At 38.2% G+C, this 24,299-nt stretch overlaps 1 protein-coding gene and 1 pseudogene across 2 annotated transcripts in view; both read left to right on the forward strand.

Annotated features, from left to right (window-relative positions):
* The window catches only part of SHOC1 (shortage in chiasmata 1), an 84,551-nt gene that overhangs the window by 23,646 nt on the left and 36,606 nt on the right, over positions 1 to 24,299 (forward strand). For both annotated transcript variants that reach the window (XM_027105219.1, XM_027105218.1), the window contains 6 exons: positions 4,832 to 4,926; positions 5,658 to 5,897; positions 11,761 to 12,174; positions 15,323 to 15,442; positions 16,406 to 16,582; positions 21,483 to 21,587. In XM_027105219.1, the coding sequence (XP_026961020.1) occupies positions 4,832 to 4,926; positions 5,658 to 5,897; positions 11,761 to 12,174; positions 15,323 to 15,442; positions 16,406 to 16,582; positions 21,483 to 21,587 (1,151 nt within the window). The remainder of the gene's footprint in view (positions 1 to 4,831; positions 4,927 to 5,657; positions 5,898 to 11,760; positions 12,175 to 15,322; positions 15,443 to 16,405; positions 16,583 to 21,482; positions 21,588 to 24,299) is intronic.
* LOC113619816 (heterogeneous nuclear ribonucleoprotein K pseudogene) lies at positions 863 to 2,465 on the forward strand (annotated as a pseudogene).

A 24,299-nucleotide genomic window follows, 5' to 3' on the forward strand; every position in this document is an offset into this window, starting at 1 on the left:
CAGGACATGGAAGCAACCTAAGTGTCCATCAACAGATGAATGGATAAAGAAGATGTGGCATATATATACAATGGAATATTACTCAGCCATAAAAAAAACGAAATTGAGTTATTTGTAGTGAGGTGGATGGACCTAGAGTCTGTCATACAGAGTGAAGTAAGTCAGAAAGAGAAAGACAAATACCGTATGCTAACACATATATATGGAATCTAAAAAAAAAAAATGGTCATGAAGAACCTAGGGGCAAGATGAGAATAAGGACGCAGACCTACTAGAGAATGGACTTGAAGGTACGGGGAGGGGGAAGGGTAAGCTGCGACAAAGTGAGAGAGTGGCATGGACATATATACACTACCAAATGTAAAATAGATAGCTAGTGGGAAGCAGCCGCATAGCACAGGGAGATCAGCTTGGTGCTTTGTGACCACCTACAGGGGTGGGATAGGGAGGGTGGGAGGGAGGGATATGGGGACATATGTATAACTGATTCACTTTGTTATAAAGCAGAAACTAACACACTATTGTAAAGCAATCATACTCCAATAAAGATGTTTAAAAAAAAAAAGAGAGTCATGTACCACAATGTTCATTGCAGCACTATTTACAATAGCCAGGACATGGAAGCAACATGTGTCCATTGACAGATGAATGGATAAAGAAGATGTGGCATATATATATACAATGGAATATTACTCAGCCATAAAAAGAAACGAACAAAAAGACTTCTAACACTCGTTCAAAGCGTTACACTCGTTCAAAGTGTTACGCTTCTTAAAACCCTACACTCGTTCTCTGTCTAGCTGTGACCGGCTGAGGCAGCATAGGGACGGCATAGGGACAGTAGCCTTGCCTGGCTACTGCAGCACTAGGGTGTCAGTTGGTCCCGCCCAGAACACTTCATTTCTGCCCTGCAAGGATATATTTAATAACTGATTGTTGTGTCCCTTTAATACAAGAAAATGGAAACTGAACAGCCAGAGGAAACCTTTCCCAACACCGGAACCAATGGCGAATTTGGTAAACGCCCTGCTGAAGATATGGAAGATGAACAAGCTTTTAAAAGATCTAGAAACACTGATGAGAGGGTTGAATTACGCATTTCGCTTCAGAGCAAGAATCCTGGGGAAGTGATTGGAAAAGGAGGCAAGAATATTAAGGCTCTCCGTACAGACTACAATGCCAGTGTTTCAGTCCCAGACAGCACTGGCCCCAAGCGCATATTGAGTATCAGTGCTGATATTGAAACAATTGGAGAAATTCTGAAGAAAATCATCCCTACCTTGGAAGAGGGCCTGCAGTTGCCATCACCCACTGCAACCAGCCAGCTCCCGCTCGAATCTGATGCTGTGGAATGCTTAAATTACCAACACTATAAAGGAAGTGACTTTGACTGCGAATTGAGACTGTTGATCCATCAGAGTCTGGCTGGAGGAGTTATTGGGGTCAAAGGTGCTAAAATCAAAGAACTTGGAGAGAACACTCAGACATCAATCAAGCTTTTCCAGGAATGTTGTCCTCATTCCACTGACAGAGTCGTTCTTATTGGAGGAAAACCTGATATGGTTGTAGAGTGCATAAAGATCATCCTTGATCTTATATCAGAGTCTCCCATCAAAGGACGTGCTCAGCCTTATGATCCCAATTTTTACAATGAAACCTATGATTATGATGGTTTTACAATGATGTTTGATGACCGCCGTGGATGTCCCGTGGGTTTCCCATGTGGGGAAAAGGTGGTTTTGACAGAATACCTCCTGGTCAGTGTGGGCATCCCATGCCTCCATCCAGAAGAGATGATGATGATAGGAGCCCTCGCCGAGGACCTCCTCCACCTCCTCCTGGACGAGGGGGCCCGGGTGGTGGCAGAGCTCAGAATCTTCTTCTTCCTCCACCACCACCACCTGGAGAAGGAGATCTAATGGCCTATGACAGAAGAGGGAGACCTGGAGACCGTTATGATGGCGTGGTTGGTTTCAGTGCTGATGAAACCTGGGACTCTGCAGTAGATACATGGAGCCCATCAGAGTGGCAGATGGCTTATGAACCACAAGGTGGCTCTGGATGTGATTATTCCTATGCTGGGGGTCGTGGCTCATATGGTGATCTTGGTGGACCTATTATAACTACACAAGTAACTGTTCCCAAAGATCTGGCTGGATCTATTATTGGCAAAGGTAGTCAGTGGATTAAACAAACCCGTCATGAGTCAGGAGCTTCGATCAAAATTGATGAGCCTTTAGAAGCGTCCGAAGATCAGATCATTACCATTATAGGAACACGGGACCAGATACAGAATGCACAGTATTTGCTGCAGAACAGTGTGAAGCAGTATTCTGGAAAGTTTTTCTAAGATTAGTGAAGAACTGAAGGAGTCCTGCATCTTTTTTTTTATCTGCTTTTGTTTAAAAAGCCAACATTCCTCTGCTTCATAGGTGTTCTGCATTTGAGGTGTAGTGAAATCTTTGCTGTTCACCAGATGTAATGTTTCAGTTCCTTACAAACGGATGGGGGGTGGGGGAGGGTGTGCAAAAACCCTGAAATTTTGAAACAGCAGCAGAGTGAGTGAATTTTAAATTTTGCTTGTTGGTGGTGGTTTAAAAAAAAATCCCCCCATGTAATTATTGCGAACACTTTGCTTTGTGGTCACTGTAACATTTGCGGGGTGGGACAGGGAGGAAATAGTCCACATGTCCCTGGCATCTAGTCAGAGCAGTGTGCAGAATGTAATGCTCTTTTGTAAGACACGTTTTATGATTTTTAAAATAAATTTAGTGAACCTAAAAAATAAATAAATAGATTAGCCAAAGGTTCCAGGGCCATTTGAAACAACTTAAAGGAATTGTCTCATCACTGGCGAAATGTAAATAGTTTCCATTGGTTCATGAATACAAAAACTTAAAAATCCCTATTTAAAAAATAGATTTACACCTCAACTGTGAAACTAAAAACAAAGAGAAAAAGTGTTTTAAAAAAAAACAGAAAGGAAAAATAATATGTAATGTTATTATACTCTTAATTTGCTTTTATGGCCCTAATTACTTTTATTTCAGAACACAACATTTTCGCTGGAGGTATGCCCAGTTAACAAATATTCTGAGTTCCTGCTACATGTAAAACTCTATGCTAGATTTTATGGTGCTAAAAAGAAAAGTCTGTGTGGCATTACGTCTTTATTTCCACACTGATTACTGAATCGTGAATATATTTCTATACATGAACAAAGAAGATATCAAATTCAGACATATCTTCAAAAAGCTCCATTAAGAATGAGAATAGGGACTTCTCTGGCGGTCCAGTGGGTAAGACTCCACGCTTCCACTGCAGGGGGCACGGATTCAATCCCTGGTTGGAGAGCTAAGATAGCTTTATGCTACGCAGTGCAGCCAAAAAAAAAGGAATGAGAATATTTGTCTATATTATTGTCTTCTGCTGAACATGGCTTGCCTAAATATTTTCTCTTCCTTTCACTTTAAAATAATCGCCTACAATATGAGGTGTCTAATTGTCAAAGAGACCTTGGTAAGGTTGAAGAATTGTCTAGATTCTCAAATATTGCCACCACATGCCAGATTTTTTGATTATGTGGGTAAATTGGATGGTTTAGACGTAAGACTTAGTTGTCTGCTACTACTCAGAACTGTCAATTTAACTAGCAGTACCTACAATTAGCATGCTCATGTATGCTCCATATGAACAGAGAAACAAAATACAATTCTCACTTAGGAGGGAGTGGGAGGTTTGGGGCATAGATTAAAGGGTTCGTGAATTAATGGTCTCTTCCCTACCAAGGCTAATAACTTCATACCTACTAATAAGCAGTATTTACTGATTTACACTGCTCGTCGTACATACTTCCTTCTCTCCTCAGCACCCAAAACACACAAGCAGACAGACATCACTCACTCACACACAAGACTGAAGGACTTGAACTAAACTTTAGGACCTGTCACTTCCTGAGAAGATAGAGCAGACAGAACTTTTTCATAGTTCTGATCCTCAGCCAGTAGAAGCTCCAGAAATTCTGTTTAGAATGGACTTGGTGGGGACAGCGTTTTTATAAAAATTTGTGTTGAAGCTACCATTTTGTATGGTAAGCAAGATAATTTTATGTAAATCGCATTTTTATTTTGGGTGGCTTATAGTGTTGGTGCTAGCATGTTTTACGGAAGGAAATGCTAAAACCCTCCCAAGTCAGCCCCCTCTGGCTCCAGCTTCCACTGAAGGAAATGGAAGGAAGTAGAAGTAAGTTACAGGAAAGCAGGAGCAGTTAGGGAGCTGACAAACTGACAAACCTTCCTAGGGTAGGAGGAAGTAAGCATTTGAAGTTTGGTCTATGGAACTCTCTACTTCAGTTTACACATTTGTAAAATAGAGTTCATTTTTTTAAAATAAATTTATTTATTTTATTTATTTTATTTTTGGCTGCATTGGGTCTTTGTTGCTGCATGTGGGCTTTCTCTGGTTGTGATGAGCGGGGGCTACTCCTCATCGCGGTGCGTGGGCTTCTCATTGCGGTGGTTCTCTTGTTGCGGAGCACAGCCTCTAGGCGCGCAGGCTTCAGTAGTTGTGGCGCGTGGGCTCAGTAGTTGTGGCATATGGACTTAGTTGCTCCGCGGCATGTGGGATCTTCCCGGACCAGGGCTGGAATCCGTGTCCCCTGTATTGGCAGGCGGATTCTTAACCACTGCGCCACTAGGGAAGCCCTAAAATAGAGTTCATTTTTGACATGCTTTTGAGTGTAGAAAATACTTAGAAAAATACTTTTCTTGAAATTTTATTATGCAAAAAGACAACATAATTAATAAATTAAACTTTAACTCTTCTTTTTCAGTAGTTTGCTTATTGCTGAAGAATCAGCTAACAAATACTCTATGGTGTGGCAATCAGAAAGCTGCAGAAGCTCTTTGAATCCATTTTTGTTTAGAGGTAAAGGTTAATTGATTTTGAATGCTAAATAGAAAGTATAGATAAAAGGTACAATCAGTAGAAATGTATTGTCAGTATTATTATTATTGAAAATACTGTCATTATAAAAGGCACCATTCCAAAATTAGGATTTCAAAATTTATAATCCTAATTTTGGGTTGAGGCTTGTAATGCAGTTAATAATATTAAGTAGTTGTGCTACTTCAGTTCCTCCACACAATATTCTGTGTCCCTACTTAGGCTAAAAAGTAATGAAGCAGAGGGTTCTGTGTCAAAATATTTAAAATGATAGTCATCATAAAAATCTGATAAAATATATCATCTTGTTTAGGCTCATTATAATGAATTGGAATTTCTGATTTAATAAATCTTACGTTAACTCTACAAAATATTGTCAAATGTATTAATTTAGTAATTACTAAAATGGTCAAACAAAATAATAGTTCCATCTCCTACTAAATAGTAGAATAATTTTAACTTCATGATATTTCCGTAAGTTGAAATAAACCTTTATGTAACTTCTATTGCTATAATATTTTGGACTTTTACAAATATTAGCATCTTGAAGATGAAATACTAGACATAACTTTATTTTAGTTTTTTTCTAATTTGTAAAAATCTATTTTGTAAGAAATTTCCAGTGTGGTTCTGTTTATTGTGTTTTTTTAATCTTTTTTGCCCTGTGGACTGTTTCTCACTATTTGTTTTTTGGTTTGTTGTGGTTTTTTAAGTGCCAAGAACTGGAGAGCCCAACAGTCTATATTCAGTTGTAGATTTTAAAAAGATATTTTCTATTGAAGGAGAAAGCCTTGTGGTTAATCCTGAAAATGCAGAGTGGTGGAAACAAGCAGGACTAAATCTGATAATGACAGAAACTTTGGAACATCTAAGTACATATCTGTATCATAATCTATCTTCTGATGATAGTAAACTGGAGACATTTTTGCCTACCAATGTGCTTCAATTAAAATGTAAGTATGTAATAGTAAATATCACTTGTGTAAACATTTTCAGAATGAGATGTTAGATACTGGCTTTCCATAGGTTATTGGGAAAATAAAACTAAATTCCAACATTAAATATAGCTCTGGCTCCGCCAGAATTTATAACTTCGACCTTCACTAAGCCTCATTTTCTTCCTTGAAAAAATGAGGAAGTTTGACTAGCTAATCATTAAATCTCTTTCTGTCCTAAAATTCTATAGTCTCAGCTTTAAATGTCTAGCCATTTTCAATTAGTGTCTTTGTTTTCTTTTATAAATGATTAATTTCTAGCCCATTTTCTGTTTACATCAGCCTAGATACAAACCAGCACTGTTACTTTTCAGCCTGACAGCTGAGCTTTAAGTGTTCAATCATACCTAGTAATCTCTCTTCAACGATAGAAAATCTTCCTTTGTTACCAAAAAGTTTACTTATTAAGGGTTTTTTACTTGTATAATTTAAGAAGACAAAAATGTCTTTTGAGTTAATTTTTTTTCTTCTTCTAGGAACTTTATGTTCTCCCAAGTTCTTTGAGCATATTTATGATTATTACCTTGAACTCTTTATTGGGTAGATTGCTTATCTTCACTTCACTTAGTTCTTCTTCTGGGGTTTTATCTTGTTCCTTCATTTGGAGCATAGTCCTCTGTCCCCTCATTTTGCCTGATTCACAGTTTTTATTTCTGTATGCGTGGTAGGTTGGGTATGTTTCCCAGTCTTGTAGAAGTGGTCTTTTGTAGGAGATGTCGTATGTGTCCCAGCAGCACACTCCCCTCTGGCCACCAGAGCTATATGCACTAGGGGTGCCTCTTATGTGGGCTGTCTAGGCACTTCTGTTGTGGCAGACTGACTAATGTGAGTGGTCTGATAGGTGTGGCTGGCCCCTTGTCCAGTTGGTTGCCAAGCCCTGCCCTTGTGTGGAGGCTGCGGGCTACTAGTGGGCGGGCCTGGTCACAAGGTGGCTGGAGCTCTGGGGGCCCCCGGGGCTACTGCTGGCCCACTCATGGGCAAAGCCAGGTCCCAGGATGGCTGGTTATAGACCTGGGGGTCACAGATCTAGTGTCAGCCTGCTGGTAGGTGGGGTTGGTTTTTGACACTTCAGGGGCCTGGGGTGTCCTGAAGCTGATGTCTGCCAGCTGGTGGGTGGGGTCAGACCCTGAGGTGGCTGGCTGAGGGGCCAAGGTGTCCCAGAGCTGACATTAGCCTACTGGGGGGTGGCAGTGGGACTCAAGGGATCCAGGGCTAGTGCCCACCCACTGATAGGTGGAGACAGGTGCTGGGGTCTCTGGCTGCAGGGTCCTGGGGTGTCATAGCTGGTATTGGCCTGCTGGTGGGCAGGGCTGAGGCCTAGGAGATTCTGGGGCTGTTGTCCAGCCACTGGTGGGCAGGAATGGGTCCTGGGCCTTTTGGTGGGCAGGACCAGGTCCCAGGGTGGCTAGGGGTTCAGGGGTGCCTGTTGGTGGGTGGGGCTGTGTCCCCACGCAGCTAGCTGGTTGACCTGAGGCATCCCAGTACTAGTCGACAGGCTGATGGGCGGGGCCGGTCCCAGTGCTAATAAGCTAGAGGGAGGATTCCAAAGTGGCACTTGCCATCACCAGAATCCTCATGGCAGCATGAGCTCCCTAAAAATGGCTACTGCCAATTTCTGTGTCCCCGCAGTGAGCTCCAATTGCCGCTGGCCTTTTTGAAAATCTCTCCAAGATCAGCTGGTGGGTCTGATCCAGGCTCCTTTCAAAGTACTGCTTCTGCCCTGGGTCTCAGGGTGAGTGAGATTTTGTGTGCCTCCTTTGAGAGTGGAGACTCTTTCCTACAGCTCTCCTGCTCTCCCCAAATTAAGCCCTTGTGGTCTTCAAAGTCAAATGTTCTGGGGGCTCGTCCTCCTGGTGCATGACCCCAGCCATGAAAGCCTATGTGGGGCTCGGACCCCTTACTCTTTGGAGAGAACCTCTGCAATTAACCTCTGTAATTATCCTCCCATTTGTGGGTCACCCGCCCGGCGGGGGGGTATGGGTGTCGACTATACTCTGTCTCCACCCCTCCTCTCTGTCTCGTTGTGGTTTCTTCTTTATATCTTTAGTTGTAGAAGATCTTTTTCTTCTAGTCTTCAGGTCTTTCTCATCAATAGTTGCCCTGCAAATAGTTGTACTAATTTTGGTGTGCCCATGGGTGGAGGTGAGCTCAGGGTGTTCCTGCTCCACCATCCTGGCCACTCCCCCTCCTCTTTTGAGTTATTTTGGTTGCTATGTATGCCATTATAGTAAATGGAACATACTTAGACTCAATTATACCTCTTTGAAATATGTATTGTTTTAAATACGTATTGTTTTCAATACGTATTGTTTTAAAATCAGTTTGTGCAATAGTTAATAAATTTAGCTTTTAAAGGAGCTGGGGAAGTTTACTTTTATTTTATTACAGAGTAAATAAGTATATTTAAAAGTGAATTTTAGGGACTTTCCTGGTGGTGCAGTGGTTAAGAATCCGCCTGCCAATGCAGGGGACACGGGTTCGAGCCCTGATCTGGGAAGATCCCACATGCCGCAGAGCAACTAAGCCCGTGCACCACAACTACTGAGCCCACATGCCACAACTACTGAAGCCCACGTGCCTAGAGCCCGTGCTTCACAACGAGAGAAGCCACCACAATGAGAAGCTCGTGCACCACAACGAAGAGTAGCCCCCACTCACCGCAACTAGAGAAAGCCCGCGCACAGCAACAAAGACCCAACGCAGCCAAAAATAAAAAAATAAGTAAATAAAATTTTTTTAAGAAGTGAATTTTAGACATTATTGTGTACGTTGGAAGACTGCTCTAAGGAGATAGGAATTGGGGTGAGAATTGTTATCAAGGGATGTTTTAAAGACAGAAGACAGAGGGCTTTGGATGTGGTAGAAAAGAGGGTAGATAAACAGACTATGTCAAGCAAATGCACACCAGTCTATCCTAAGACCCAGATGGTTACCCATGGTAGAAGAAGAATTTTAAAAGAGATGAGGTCAGATTGTGAGACAAAGAAAAGAGAGAAGATGATTTTATGGAGTCTTCCAATATCCTTAATAATGTATTAAATCTATAAAATTATGTATAATCTTTATTATGATATATAACTATATTGAGGTTAAAATGAAACATATAACTCATCTTGTTATCTAGTAGAATTATGAATCCCTAAGTTTCATCCTGAAGTTTAAAAAGCAATAACTTTATCAGGAGCCCGTGGCCACGTTGTCAGGATAGGGGTGGTTAAAGAGAGTAGTAGAGGAAAATAATCAGAAAAGTGAAATAGTAAACAGTTCCTATTTACCTACTAAACACTCCAGAATATCTCTAGAAAATATCTTGGAGGTTGCAAATTGGTAGCACTCAGATCCTGTTCAGCCCACATACTGTTGACCCATATGGTATTTTAATTAGTTACCAGCATTTAAAATTTGGAGGGTTGTACGAAACTGATCTGTATTTTGAAATTGTCTTTAAAATTCCAGAAATCAGACTCAGATTCTCACATGGCAACAACTGGTTAGGGCTGGTAGTAGCTCACCATTTAGACAGACCATGCACCCTCCAGTTCACCGTAGTTCCCAGCACTCACAAATTGAGGCCAGGTATTGGTTGGTATTTAGCATTACTCTTGCACTTTTGTCTTATATTTATAATAGTTAAGAGAAAAGTAAAATGTTTCCGATACCAGTATCTCTAATAAAAGCAAAAGCAAAAAAATTTATAGACCACATTATGGAAGAAAAAAACAAAATCTATCTTCCCAAAGATGATGATTTAAGCACTGGCCCTGTACTTCACTCATTTACATATTTAGCTGGCCTATAAGGCACTTATGTTTTTTTCAAATAAACTTTGAAGTATACTATCACCACCATTAAGATATAAAATATTTCTATCACCAGGAAGTTCCCTTGTGCTCCATTGCATTCTATAGTGATTCTCCTTCTATCCCACCCTTCTCCCCTACCAACCTTCACCCCTGACTTCAAGTAACCACTGGTCTACTTTCTGTCACTATATATTAGTTTCCCTTGTTCTGGGTTTCATTTATGGAATCATACAGTATGAACTCTTTTGCGTCTGCCTTCTACTCAGAATAACATTTTTGAGATTCACTCATGATGTTGTGTGTATCTGTAGTTCATTTCTTTTTTATTACTGAGGAATTTTTCATTATATGGATGTACCAAGGTTTGTTTATCAACTCTTCTGGATTTTTTTCTAGGTTTTTACTGTTATGAATAAAACTGCTATGAATATTCTTGTAGAAGTCTTTTTGTGGACATTTGTTATCATTTCTCTTCAGTGAATATCTAGGAGTATAATTGTTAGGTTTTATGGTAGGTGTATGTTTAACTCTTTAAGAAACTACTTTTTTCCAAAGTGGTTGCTCTGTTTTACATTTACACCAGCAATGTGTGAGGGTTTCAGTTACTCTATATCCTTGCCAACTCTTGGCATTGAAAATCTTAAATTTTAGCCCTTTTGATGGGTATGTTGTGGTATCTCATTGTGGTTTTAATTTGTATTTTCCTGATAATTAATGACGATGACCATCTTTTTACAAGCTCATTGGCTATATTTATATCTTCTTTTAAAAAATATATAATAGCTTTATGGACATGTAATTCACATACCGTATAATTCACCCATTAAAAGTATATACCTCTCGGGCTTCCCTGGTGGCTCAGTGGTTGAGAGTCCGCCTGCCGATGCAGGGGACACGGGTTGGTGCCCCAGTCCAGGAAGATCCCACATGCCGCGGAGCAACTGGGCCCAAGTGCCATGGCCGCTGAGCCTGCACGTCCGGAGCCTGTGCTCCACAACGGGAGAGGCCACAACAGTGCGAGGCCCGCGTACCGCCAAGAAAAAAAAAAAAAAGTATATGCCTCTCTGTGAATACACTAAAAACCATTGAATTACCATTCAAAGTTAGTATATTCACAGAGAGGTATAATTATCACCACAATCAATTTTAGGAGATTTTAATCCTCCCCCAAAAGGAATCTTGTACCCATTAGCAGTCACTCCCATTCTCTGTCTTTATAGATATGTCTGTTCTGTATGCGCCATAGAAATGGAATCATACAATATGTGGTCTTTCGTGACTGCTTTCATTTAGCATGTTTTCAAGATTCATCCATATTGCAGCATGTGCATATCTTATATGAAGTATTGATCAAATATTTTGTCAAATTTTTAATTGACTTTCTTTTAAAATATTATAACAGTTCTTCAAATATTTTGGATACAGTCTTTTTTTTTTTTACGGTATGCGGGCCTCTCACAGTTGTGGCCTCTCCCATTGCGGAGCACAGGCTCCGGGCGCTCAGGCCCAGCGGCCATGGCTCACGGGCCCAGCCGCTCCAAGGCATGTGGGATCCTCCTGGACCAGGACACCAACCCTTGTCCCCTGCATCGGCAGGCGGACTCTCAACCACTGCGCCACCAGGGAAACCCGATACAGTCTTTTTTAAAGTATATGTATTACAAGTATTTTCTTCTAGTCTGTGGCTTGCTTTGTATGTAAGTTTTTGACCCTTAGAATAACTGTAGGTATGATAGCTCCAAGGCTATGACTTGTTGTTAGACTATTGACAATAGTCTGGAATTCTTTCTTTGCTCAGTAACCTTAGCTCCAGTAATAGGAAAAAGAGGTGCTGAATTTTTATCCTTTAAAAATCTATTTTATTCAGACGAAAAATTGATTTTAAAAGCAGTAAACAAAGTACTCGTAAGGATCAAATTATATTAATAAGAACCCAGAACTAAAGGTTATCTTAATACCCTAGTAGAACATTCATTTAGGCATGAAAGTCATTGGATATTTTCATTTTCTGTTTTCAGTATGGCTAGAACATAAAAGTTGTTCCTCACCTATTAAACTTATTGAGATATCTACAAACGATCATTTATCACCTTCACAAAAGACTCCACCTCTGTCAAAAGCAGTAACAGACTCGTATTTTTCTGATGAATATGTTGCTGTTGAAAGACCACGAAAAGAAGAAAAGCCAAAGATTGACCTAGAACTAGGTTATAGAATAATCCGAACTAAAGAAAATAAAGATTACTTGGAACTTGACAGCACAGTACCATCTACTGAATCATCTTCCTCTTCCAAAATTGAAGAAGCATCTTTTAAACATGGTAAAAAACAGGAGAATAATTTGGACCTTTTGAATGACTTTATTATGCTGCGAAATAAGTATAAGACTTGCACCTCAAAGACTGAAGTCACAGACAATGATGGAAAAGACGGTGAGTAATTTAATATTTTGGTGTAGGTATGATAGCTTCAAGGACTAAATGTATAATTTATTATAGAAGGTAAAGAAATAAAGCTCTTCAGATAAAACACATTATTCTTCAAAGAAAATGTCATTGATTCATGACACATTATATACGGAGATAGATATGGGATATACAGATATAGATGTAGATATGTATTTTCCAAAAAATTTAAAAGTGCATTTGAACTTTTAAGAAAAGCCACTATTTGTAAAAACTCACTTTCTACAACTTGGTCATACAGATTCATAACATTTCTAAATTTTGCTGATCATTCTGCCATTCTTTTTTCTCTTTTAGCTCACAGTTCTACCTCCATATTTTAACTTATATTTTAATGTGTACTTAAGAACCTTTTGCCTGTTTGATTGCCTATTACTCTTTTCAACTTTATCAAAGAGTTTCTGTTTGAGTTGTAACTGTTTTACATTCATCGCTTATAAACATATCAAAGTAGTATAATGCGTCATATCATTTCACTTCTGGTAAAAAAATAAAATTCTAGTATTCTAGAATGTGTTTGACACAGCTTACCCAAATGAAATAAGTACAAAAATATTTATTTGTGAGAGTTAGAGTATACCTAGGTCTTACTGTCCTATGTATTGATACTGTTAATATACACAAGGTCTTGCCCCTGAATAAACTATAAAATAAGACAAGAAGTAAAATATATACCAGAAATTAGTTTGAGAGTCCAATGAGCTTGCTAACTAAACACCAGAATTGTGCAGAGTACCTACCCAGACCCAGACTATGCTGGACTGGGCCAGGATTCCCCATGGTTGGGGAGCTGCTTGGGAAAAAGTCATGACATAGAAAAGCAGAAAAGAATGCTTGTTCTTTGTGTGCAGCATGATATGACAGCCTTTTATAGATCTATATAAAGTTATATTACTTTGTCCATCAGTGCATTTTCACAATGAAAAATTCAACAAAAATTCAGAAAAGTATTTAAAGATCTCAGAATTTTGTGACCCTTTATGTTTATATATATATTGTCATAAAGTTTCTTTTTGTGTAATTGTTTGACCGCATTATAACTTACTTTGTTAGGTGACAATTCTATATGTAACAGATCTTTCTAACCAATTTGCACCATAATTCAGAGTATAATTTCTACATGAAAGAATGAGCAAAATATAAAGAATTATCTTATGAATGTGATGCATAAATAGGAATTTGTTAAAGATTTGTTTTTTTCAGGTTTGTGAATGTTTTCAGATTCTATTCATATTTGAGGCCAAAAAACAAACAAAAAAAGGAAACCAATCCAAAATTAGCACTGACACCCTTTTCTGGTTTTCATACTTGTGATGATGTCTTGTAACAAGGTATATTGGCAACAGAAAATGAGAGAAAGCAACAAGAAAGTAGACAAAGATAAAAAGAATATTTTCTTATTTTAAAAGTTAGCCATTAATTAAACAATTAAAGGAATACTGATGTTAGGTGGGAATGCTCTGTACTCCTGATTTTTTCTCTATAGTATTATGTTCCTGGCCTCTTTGCCCTTTAATGTGTTCTCCCCAGAGGCACTGAAATTAATTATCTGTATTGTAAATTTGAAAAAGAATAAATTGGGCATAAGCTTGTAGGAATGAGCTGCCTCACAAGTAACAGGCATTCTCCTCTGCTTCTCTATGTCATGAATCTTTCCCAAGCAGTTCCCCAATAGTGCAGAATCCTGGCCCAGTACAGTATAGTCTGGGGCAGGGTAGGTAACTCTAATTCTGTTGTTTAATTAAAAAGCTCTTTTGACTCTCAAACTAATCTCCTTTCTCCAACTTAGTTTTTACTAGTAACAGAGGTAATATTTTGATATATATTTTACTTCTTGTTGATACAGGGGTGAGAAAGAATGCTACAACTTATTAGGCCCCCTCAAAAACTCTAATAATTTGTAGTATTTAATCATAGCTATTTAGATTACTTATAGTTAATAAAAAGTACACTTGAAAATAATAAAAAGCTAGTTTAGGATATTTTACTCTTTTTGTTCACTGTGTATTTAAAGCTCATATATTCAAACGTTTCAAGATGGCAATGTTTTTCTAAAATTATCTTGTAATCATATTATTAATGGATAACATTGCAATCTAGTTAATATAACTCTAATCATAAATAAATTATATATATATATATATTTTTTTTTTTTTTTTAATCCTCTACAATACTTACAAACGAAGGAAGAAAACTACAGTTATTGAACCTTGTGTGCCAGGCACTAAATCACGTATCAGAGATAAATATGATAACGTTGCTGACCATGAGACGCTTACAGTGGACCAGACATGCAGATAATTTCCATACAACATTGTCAGTGCCAGGAGACTATGCCAAGTGCTGAGGAAACAAAAAGGAGCGGCACTTTGCTGGCCTGGAAGTAGAGTGGGCAGTGTTTTGGGGTTTTTTTGCGGTACGCGGGCCTCTCACTGCTGTGGCCTCTCCCGTTGCGGAGTACAGGCTCCGGACATGCAGGCTCAGTGGCCATGGCTCACGGGCCCAGCCACTCCATGGCATGTGGGATCTTCCCGGACCGGGGCATGAACCCGCGTCCCTTGCATCGGCAGGCAGACTCTCAACCACTGCGCCACCAGGGAAGCCCCAAGTGGGCAGTTTTATAAGGCTTCCTGTAGAAAATGCCTGGGAGCTAAAGGGTAAGTAGTAAGAAATGACCTTATTAAGAAAGGATGGAGACAGGTAGGGTTTGGGGCATAGGAGAGAATTAGTAACAGAGGAAGGGTCTGTGGACAGTCACAGAGAAAAGATGTAGAACAGTATGTGCCCTGTAGGTGTCAGGAATCATCCTTGGTATTTATAACACCTTATAACAATATTCAAAATAGGTATATTAATCAATATTTTACATATGAGGAAACTGAGGCTAGTGTCAGAACTGGGATTGAAACACTGATCTGATGCCAAAGTTCCTTCCTTTATTACCATTCAGCTTCCTACCCAGTACAGTAAGTCCATTGACCTGAATAGTTGCTCAATTTAATACTGATGCATTTCAAAGAATTTTAACAATTATGATCATATTACAAGAGAGCATTTTAATCAACATTAAGTTTCCCTGAACAATGCAAATTAATATTTTTATTAGAACTTCAAGACAAAGAAGAACATTCTTTAACTCTTCAAGAAGAAAATCCTATTGTTTGTACTAATGAAACACTAGAGAAAGCAAATCAGGAAAGGAGAGCAGATAATGTCATTGAAATTCAAGCATCAGGTATGTATTATGCTTTTTAAATACATTCAAATTAAGTAAATTTGAAAGCACTTTCCTGGGTATCTAGGACACACCTTATTTTCCATGTAATTTTCTTCACTTGTTTCAGATATTTCTTCATTCCAGTCCTACTTTCAGGTTATTTCCAAACCTGGAGTGCCTTATTCACTGCCTCTGCCCCTCCCTCCCCATCGCCCTATTCCAGTCCACTAAGTGTTATTTCTTCCTTCATTTAAACTGCTGCTTCCCTACATGCATCAGAGAACAGCAAACTGCAACTCCTCACTCAGACTTTTCTTCCCAGTCTGGAAAAATGAACTGTTGATGGTTGCCCTCTCCGTTCTCTTACCCACCATCAAGGTGGTGTAAATAAGTTATTATTGATTCCTATACCAATTAAAATTATTTGTTCTGCTGTAAAGAAAAATATTCTTTACATTGACCCCTTAAGAACATCATGCTCACTATTAAAATCGATAAGGAAATATGACACTAGTTCTTGAATATCATTTCATTCTTTTGGCTAAATTTCATTTATGACCTTTAGATGACAATGCAGATCTTTAAATATTGATATTCTAGTGAAAACTAAAAACAATTTGTCATTGTTATAAATGTGTTCATCTTAAGGTTGTAAGCTAATAGTAGAGGGAGAAGAAAAAAACTGTGATTCTCTTCCTCATACTTGCCCTGCCAAATTAGTCACTGAATAAATCATTTCTAATAAACAAGATAACCATAAAATTATATTAATTCTACAGAGGGTTTTTTTGGTTGTGTTTTTACTAGTTTATTTAGAATAAATATCCTAAAATAAGCCTCTATAGAATCTAATGATTTTTAACTCAGAAAAGAATTTGGATAGAGTTCAGGTTTCCATGAAGTAACATGTATGATTGATTTGTCAAAAAAGAACATACCATCCTTATAAAAACACTGCCTTTAATGCTTCTATTTTTGCAGATAGCCAGTGCCAAGCATACTGTCTCCTAGAAGCAGCAGCTTCTCCTATCTTAAAAAAACTTGTATGCCTCTGTACTCTTCCTGCTGCTAACTGGAAATTTGACACTGTCATTTTTGACCAAACAAGGTTCCTCTTAAAACAACAAGAAAAAGTAATAAGTGATGCTATTCACCAAGGTGAGTACAAATAAAAGTCACATTATTTTAAAGGATATAAATTTATGGATTATTAGAAAATGCAGAAATTAGTCATAGATGGAGGCATAACTGTAATTCAGCATATGACACCCACAGACCAATGCTGGAAAATCAGCTAAGCAAGGATAAAAAGGTAAGAAATACAAGTGTCGCCTGCTTTTCATGTTTGCTGTATGTCACTTTGATTTTATGAAGACCTACATTAATATCTGTTTTCACTAACTGAAAGAAATCAAAGAGGATTTTCGTTTTTATGAAAAAAGGTATTTGCTTCTTTACTCCATTTCAGCTTACAAAAGGTTTCATAGGAACTCTCTATTTTCAGATAGTGGGGGAAACCTGTATCATCTGGCATTGCTTCTCAGTAAAGCTCCTAGTTGACATATATATTACTTGACAGATTCCTATTGCAGAAACCAAATTAACCCTGTTACTGTTAGCATCTGAACCACTTAGGTCCCTCCCAAATAGGTGGGGGGAGGTCAACAAGTAAATTGATTAAAGTCAATCCTGGACTTTTGCTTCTGGCCAAAATGGAGTAACAGGGATTGAATTTACCCTCCTTCCAGAAATAACAACAACAAACAAAAAGACAAAGACAAAATAGATGAAACCAGTTTTTAAGATCCTAGACATCAGGCAATGAAGCACAATGATTCCTGAGAGATGGGAGACAAGTGAGGTGAGCCCTACCATTGCCCTAGCTTACTGCCTTGAAAGAAATGCCAGGCCATGGCACAGGGAGAGGTACCAGAGGCAGAGCTCAGTGGACAATCTGAGTTGAAGAAGCAGAGCTAAGAGTCCAGGGAGACCAAGGCAACTAAATTTCAAAGGATAGAAGGTTAGGGGCTTCCCTGGTGGCAGAGTGGTTAAGAATTTGCCTGCCAATGCAGGGGACATGGGTTTGAGCCCTGGTCTGGGAAGATCCCACATGCCGCGGAACAACTAAGCTCGTGTGCCACAACTACTGAGCCTGAGCTCTAGAGCCTGCAAGCCACAACTACTGTGCCCACGAGCCACAACTACTGAGCCCACGTGCTACAACTAATGAAGCCTGTGCACCTAGAGCCCGTGCTCTGCAACAAGGAAAGCTACTGCGATGAGAAGCCTGCACACCACAGTGAAGAGTAGCCCCTGCTCGCCACAACTAGAGAAAGCCCGTGCACAGCAATGAAGACCCAGTGCAGCTAAAAATAAATAAATTTTTTAAAAAAGATAGAAGGTTAGAGAGCAGAGAGCTTCACAAGAAGAGTCCTAGAAATTTGCAGAGAGTCTCCCTGAAGTATTCAGCAGAGTACTGATCCAAGAGTATATGTGAGGACAATAGCCAAAACATAGAAACAACCTAAATGCCCACTGACAGATGAATGGATAAAGAAGATGTGGTACATATATACAATGGAATACTACTCAGCCATAAAAAAAGAATGAAATAACGCCATTTGCAGCAACATGGATGGACCTAGAGATTATCATACTAAGTAAAGTAAGTCAGACAGAGAAAGACAAACACCATATGATATCACTTATATGTAGAATCTAAAAGATAACACAAATGAACTTATCTATGAAACAGAAACAGACTCACAGACATAGAGACCAGTCTTGTGGCTGCCAAGGGGGTGGGGTGGGGGAAGGATGGATTAGGAATTTGGGATTAGCAGATGCAAACTATAATATAGAGAATGGGTAAACAACAAGGTCCTAGTGTATAGCACAGGAAACTATATTCAATATCCTGTGATAAACCATAATGGAAAAGAATACGGAAAAAAAAAAAGAACAGCCATCTCAAAAAAAATAAATGTATATGTGAGGAACTAACCTACAAGAGATTGGGAAACAAACCATCTGAAAGGATTAGAGGGAATAGTACTCTGAATTCACACGGGGCAGGAAATAATGTCTGTTCCCACTAGCCAGACTAGAAAATCTCATAGTTCATGGAGTATTGATCACCATACTTAGAGAAGTCTTGTCTCAGTAGTGGGGAATAATTATCCCTAGATTTAGCACTGCTCTGGACCTGCCTAAAAAAATCATAAAAGCAAGAGTCAAAGTTATCAAACTATTTCCAAGGAACTTAACTACATCCCAGAACAAAGCTTAAGACTATTTATATGAATACAGAAATATTTAGCACTAACAAGGTAAAATTCACAATGTTTGACATCTGATCAAAGATTGTCAAGCATAACAAGAGACAGGAAAACACAGCCCATAAGGAGAATAATCAATCAAAACAAACTCAGAGCTGACAAAGATGTTAGAATTAACAGAGAGGACACTGAAACTTATTATAACTGTATTCCATACATTCAATAAGCTAGAGACATAAAAGAGATGCAAATTGTAGTTTTAGAGAATAAACTACAATGCATGAGATGAAAAATACACTGGATGGAGTTAATGGCAGATTAAATATTGCAGAAGAAAAGACTAGCTAACTTGTAAGCATAGCAATAGAAACTATCTAAAATAAAACCCAGGTGGATAAAAGAATAAAAAAGAAGGAAAGAAAAGAGCATAGTGGGCTGTGAAACAACTTCAAATAGCCTTATATACTAGCATTAGAGTTCTCAAAGGAGAGGCAAAAGGGGGTAAACAGATAAAATATTTGAAGAAATAATGACTGAAATTTTGCCAAACTCAGTGAAAACTACAAACCCACAGATCCAAGAAACTCAATGAACCCTAAGCACAAGAAGCATAGTAAAGCTACACCAAGGCATATTATAATCAAGTTGCTCAAAACCAGTGATAAAGAGAAAATTGTAGGAGCAGCCAGAAGGAAAAAAATATATGCTGCAAAAGAGAAACAATAACAAGGTTGACGTCAAATTTCTTGTCAGAAATAGTGCAAGTGATGTTGAGCATTCTTTCATGTGTTAGAAGAAATGCAAATCTAAACTACAATGAGATATCATCTCACACCGGTCAGAATGGCCATCATCAAAAAATCTAGAAACAATAAATGCTGGAGAGGGTGTGGAGAAAAGGGAACACTCTTGCACTGCTGCTGGGAATGTGAATTGGTACAGCCACTATGGAGAACAGTATGGAGGTTCCTTAAAAAACTACAAATAGAACTACCATATGACCTTGCAATCCCACTACTGAGCATATACCCTGAGAAAACCATAATTCAAAAAGAGTCATGTACCAGAATGTTCATTGCAGCACTATTTACAATAGCCAGGAGATGGAAGCAATCTAAGTGTCCATCAACAGATGAATGGATAAAGAAGATGTGGCACATATATACAATGGAATATTACTCAGCCATAAAAAGAAACGAAACTGAGTTATTTGTAGTGAGGTGGATGGACCTAGAGTCTGTCATACAGAGTGAAGTAAGTCAGAAAGAGAAAGACAAATACCGTATGCTAACACATATATATGGAATCTAAGGGAAAAAAAGGTCATGAAGAACCTAGGGGTAAGACGGGAATAAAGACACAGACCTACTAGAGAATGGACTTGAGGATATGGGGAGGGGGAAGGGTAAGCTGTGACAAAGTGAGAGAGTGGCATGGACATATATACACTACCAAATGTAAAATAGATAGCTAGTGGGAAGCAGCCGCATAGCACAGGGAGATCAACTCTGTGCTTTGTGACCACCTGGAGGGGTGGGATAGGGAGTGTGGGAGGGAGGGAGACACAAGAGGGAAGAGATATGGGAACACATGAATATGTATAACTGATTCACTTTGTTATAAAGCAGAAACTAACACACAATTGTAAAGCAATTATACTCCAATAAAGATGTTAAAAAAAATTTTAAAAATAAAGAAATAGTGCAAGTGAAAAGAAGGTGGAATAACATCTTTAAAATACCTGAAAGAAAAAACCACCAACCTATTCTGTACTAGGCAAAAATACATTACAAAAACAAAGGGGAAATAGAGGTGTGTTCAGACATACAAAAGCTGAAAGAATTCATCGGCTGCGGATCTGCACTGTAAGAAATGTTCTCCCAAAGACAGAGGAAAATGATACCAAATTTGGTTTCTCTGCTCTCTTCTTTTCCCTTCCTGGTCATGATTGACTTGTTTACACAAGTCCTTCCAGGGGCTGGAGGTACTACCCATAACTGGTTTTTCTGTTGCTCCTTGATTCCCAGTGACCACTGATTATTTGCTTTGATCTTCATTGCTTAAATCAATAGTTTTCATACTTTTTTTTAAACATCTTTATTGGAGTATAATTGCTTTACAATGGTGTGTTAGTTTCTGCTTTATAATAAATTAGGCCTGGAATCCGGTCTTTGTGGCTGCACTTTTGCATGCAGTAAAATCCAATCTATCATCTTCAATAAGCTTGGAACTACATGGAACGTATTAATTAGATAATTGTCTTGTCCCTATAAGTACCTCTTTTGTTTGAGTCATATCTTTGGACAAATATTCCCAGGTGTCTACCTCCATTTCAATGTTGCTTTACGTTATGATCCTCCACCTTTATCTAAACCAGTTGGCAAGTTATGAGTTTAATTTTCTTCTTGTTACATAACTGGGAATCATTGTCCTTCTTCCTACCAAGAGTAAAAATAATTGAACATTCTTTGGAAGCAGCAAAGTATGAACTCTGAGGTTAGCTGTAGGGGTTGGAATGCCAGCTCCATCATTTATGCACAGATTGACCTTGGGCAGTTACCTAACCTCATTAAGACTGTTTTCTCATCCATAAAATCAAGATCATAGTAAACTTGTCTGATAGGGTTATTGTTAGAGATTCAATGAAATAAACAGATTATATACAGCTTGGCACATAGTAAGCACTCAATAATAAATTATCTATTATTGTTAAGCATTCTGATATATATTCTAAAATTCTAATGTATATTCTGTCTTTAAATATGTTTTTGCTTACCTAGGTAAAAATGTTGAAAGAGAAATGACATTCAAGTATGCTGCCCTCTTACACCTTTTGGTAACAATTAGAGATGTCCTTTTAACATGTAGCTTGGACACAGCATTGGGTTGGTGTGAAAATTTTTTATTTCCCCTTTTCTTCCTATTGAAATATTTTGTCTGAAATAACGTTTACTTTTCTGAAAAAGATGCACTTTGTAAGAAATTATGTAGTTTTTTTTCCTGCATTAAACATTATATATATAGACATAATTATCATGGAATATATATTTTATTCTCCTTATATTCATTAAAAGAAATTTTCTGTAACAACAATCATCACCTAGAAAAATAGGTGTAAGGTTCTCTATTCTAGGCCTGAATTACAGACTCCTAATGGCCTTAAGGGATTTGACTGTGTAATCATTATTATGCACTGCATTTTTTTTCAACATCTTTATTGGAGTATAATTGCTTTACAGTGGTGTGTTAGTTTCTGCTGTATAACAAAGTGAATCAGCTATACATATACATATATCCCCATATCTCCTCCCTCTGGCGTCTCCCTCCCACCCTCCCTATCCCACCGTTCTAGGTGGTCACAAAACACCGAGCTGATCTCCCTGTGCTATGTGGCTGCTTCCCACTAGCTATCTGTTTTACATTTGGTAGTATATATATGTCCATGCCACTCTCTCACTTCGTCCCAGCTTACCCTTCCCCCTCCCCATGTCCTCAAGTCCATTCTCTACATCTGCGTCTTTATTCCTGTCCTGCCCCTAGGTTCATCAGAACCATTTTTTTTTTTCGGATTCCATATATATGTGTTAGCATGCTGTATTTGTTTTTCTCTTTCTGACTTACTTCACTCTGTGTGACAGTCTCTAGGTCCATCTACCTTGCTACAAATAACTCAATTTCATTTCTTTTTTTTATGCACTGCTTTTTAATGTAAGATGACACTTTGACATATACATTTTAGGTCCCCATTGAATATCTGTGTCTTCGAATCTTTGCTAGATGCAATATAGCTATATAGCAAGATCTTCTGCAATTTCTTTTTTAGTTGTGCATGTAAGTTAGGATATGAATTACCTGAGTATTAAAAATCAAACTATTTTGAATGTATTGAAAATTTTAAATATTTTGGAATTTTTTTCTAAACTATTAAAATCCTTAAAGTATCTGTCTTACTGCATTACTGTTTTAGGCCCCTTATTGCAGGTTGTTTAGACTTGTTTAGTAATGGTATCTTTTTAGGATTATGTTTTATAATTTAAAGTTTCTAGAACCCATTATATACAAAGTGAAAATATTTTTTCTCTGATCTGTGATGCAGACATTTTTTCTTATCTGTGACTCAGACAAATATTATTTCTCTAATCCAAGGTTTGGATAAGTACTGGGCAGCAGCGAGTTACAACTGTACTCCCTCTACATCATTGGGAGTTGTAATACTTGGCCAAGTATTATATTATTATTATCTGGCCAGGTATTATAACTAAGTTACAGCTACCTTTAGAAAGCCCAACATGGTGCTTTTCCTTTCTTCTCCAATTAAAGCATTTGAGTGCTGATGCTGGATCAAGTTGTCTTGTCTCCATTCCCAGACAACTATAGCCCTAGTTTACAGTATCTGTAGCTAGTATAATGGTGTAGTGTCACATGCTTCTGTTCAGTCACCTGTCTTCATTATAATTTTCAGCTGCCATAGAAGATTGTCAGTCCTACCAACAACTAAGCTAACTATAAAAGCATAATAGTAAGGCAGAATGTCAGAATCTAGAATATTTGGACTTCCAGGGAGAGTACAGTTGTGACTCACTCGTGCTCAATACTTATCAAAATCTTGCATTAGAGAAATAATATTTATGGAGGATTGCTTATGGTATATTCACATTTAAGTACTCTATATTTTACCCTAGGATTAAGTGAGACCATTGAGAGCTATATACTTGAACTGAATTGTTTCTGTTCCTCAAAGAAATGCCTTTACTAAATCAAACTTTGGCATTACTATTTGGCTACCTTGAGGAATACTTATAAAAGTAAAATCCTTGTTGGAAAACATAACTTCTTAAACCCTAGGTACCAAGCCATAATGAGTAACCTTGCTGCCTTGGACACTTTTAGTAGAAGGCTTTCTCACTCCTCTAAACCTCTCAAAATCAAAGAGCAAGTTAGGTTGTCCTCCTTTCTTTCTCTGTGAATAGTGACAGAGGAAGAAAGGTCCATGTGGGTCTGACTGCCTACCCTGGACCCAGAATTCTGTATTTTCTCCCAGCTTCCAATTTGCTTCTTTTCCCAAACTAGCAAGGTAATTAGTTTCAAGGTTAAAAGTATAGAGTTTCAGTTCTGGGCTTTAACCCAGAAATAAATTCAGTATTGTGTAATGGGTACTGTAGTAGAGATACATAGTAATGGCACAAAGGATGGTGACTGTTACCCTTTCAAGCTGAATTTTTTTTTAAATGAGTAGGAGTTCTCCAAGTAAATAAAATATGAAAGGGTATTGTAGGCAGAATTAAGAGCCTAGAAGAATGACTTAGTGGGTGTATGACAAACAGTTCCATGTGGCTAAATTGAGGAGTACAAGGTGGAAAGCAAAGAGAGCTAAGCCTGAAGAAGTAAGAAAGAGCCAAATCATGAAAAGCCTTTTAAGCTACACAAAAGAGTTCAGTCACTACTCTGTAAATGATAGGGAGCCATTGAAACAGGGAAGCTACTGGATTAGGTTTGTCTTTCAGAAGGTTACGTCTAATGGCAGTATGGAGAATCAGTGGGAAGTTTGGAAATTAGTAAGCAGAAAGAACATAAGTCAGTCTCTAAATTGCCCATCA

This window comes from Aethalodelphis obliquidens, unplaced genomic scaffold (genome assembly GCF_003676395.1).
Source record: "Aethalodelphis obliquidens isolate GAN/ISIS:26980383/991018 unplaced genomic scaffold, ASM367639v1 scaffold7, whole genome shotgun sequence".
NCBI lineage: Eukaryota > Metazoa > Chordata > Mammalia > Artiodactyla > Delphinidae > Aethalodelphis > Aethalodelphis obliquidens.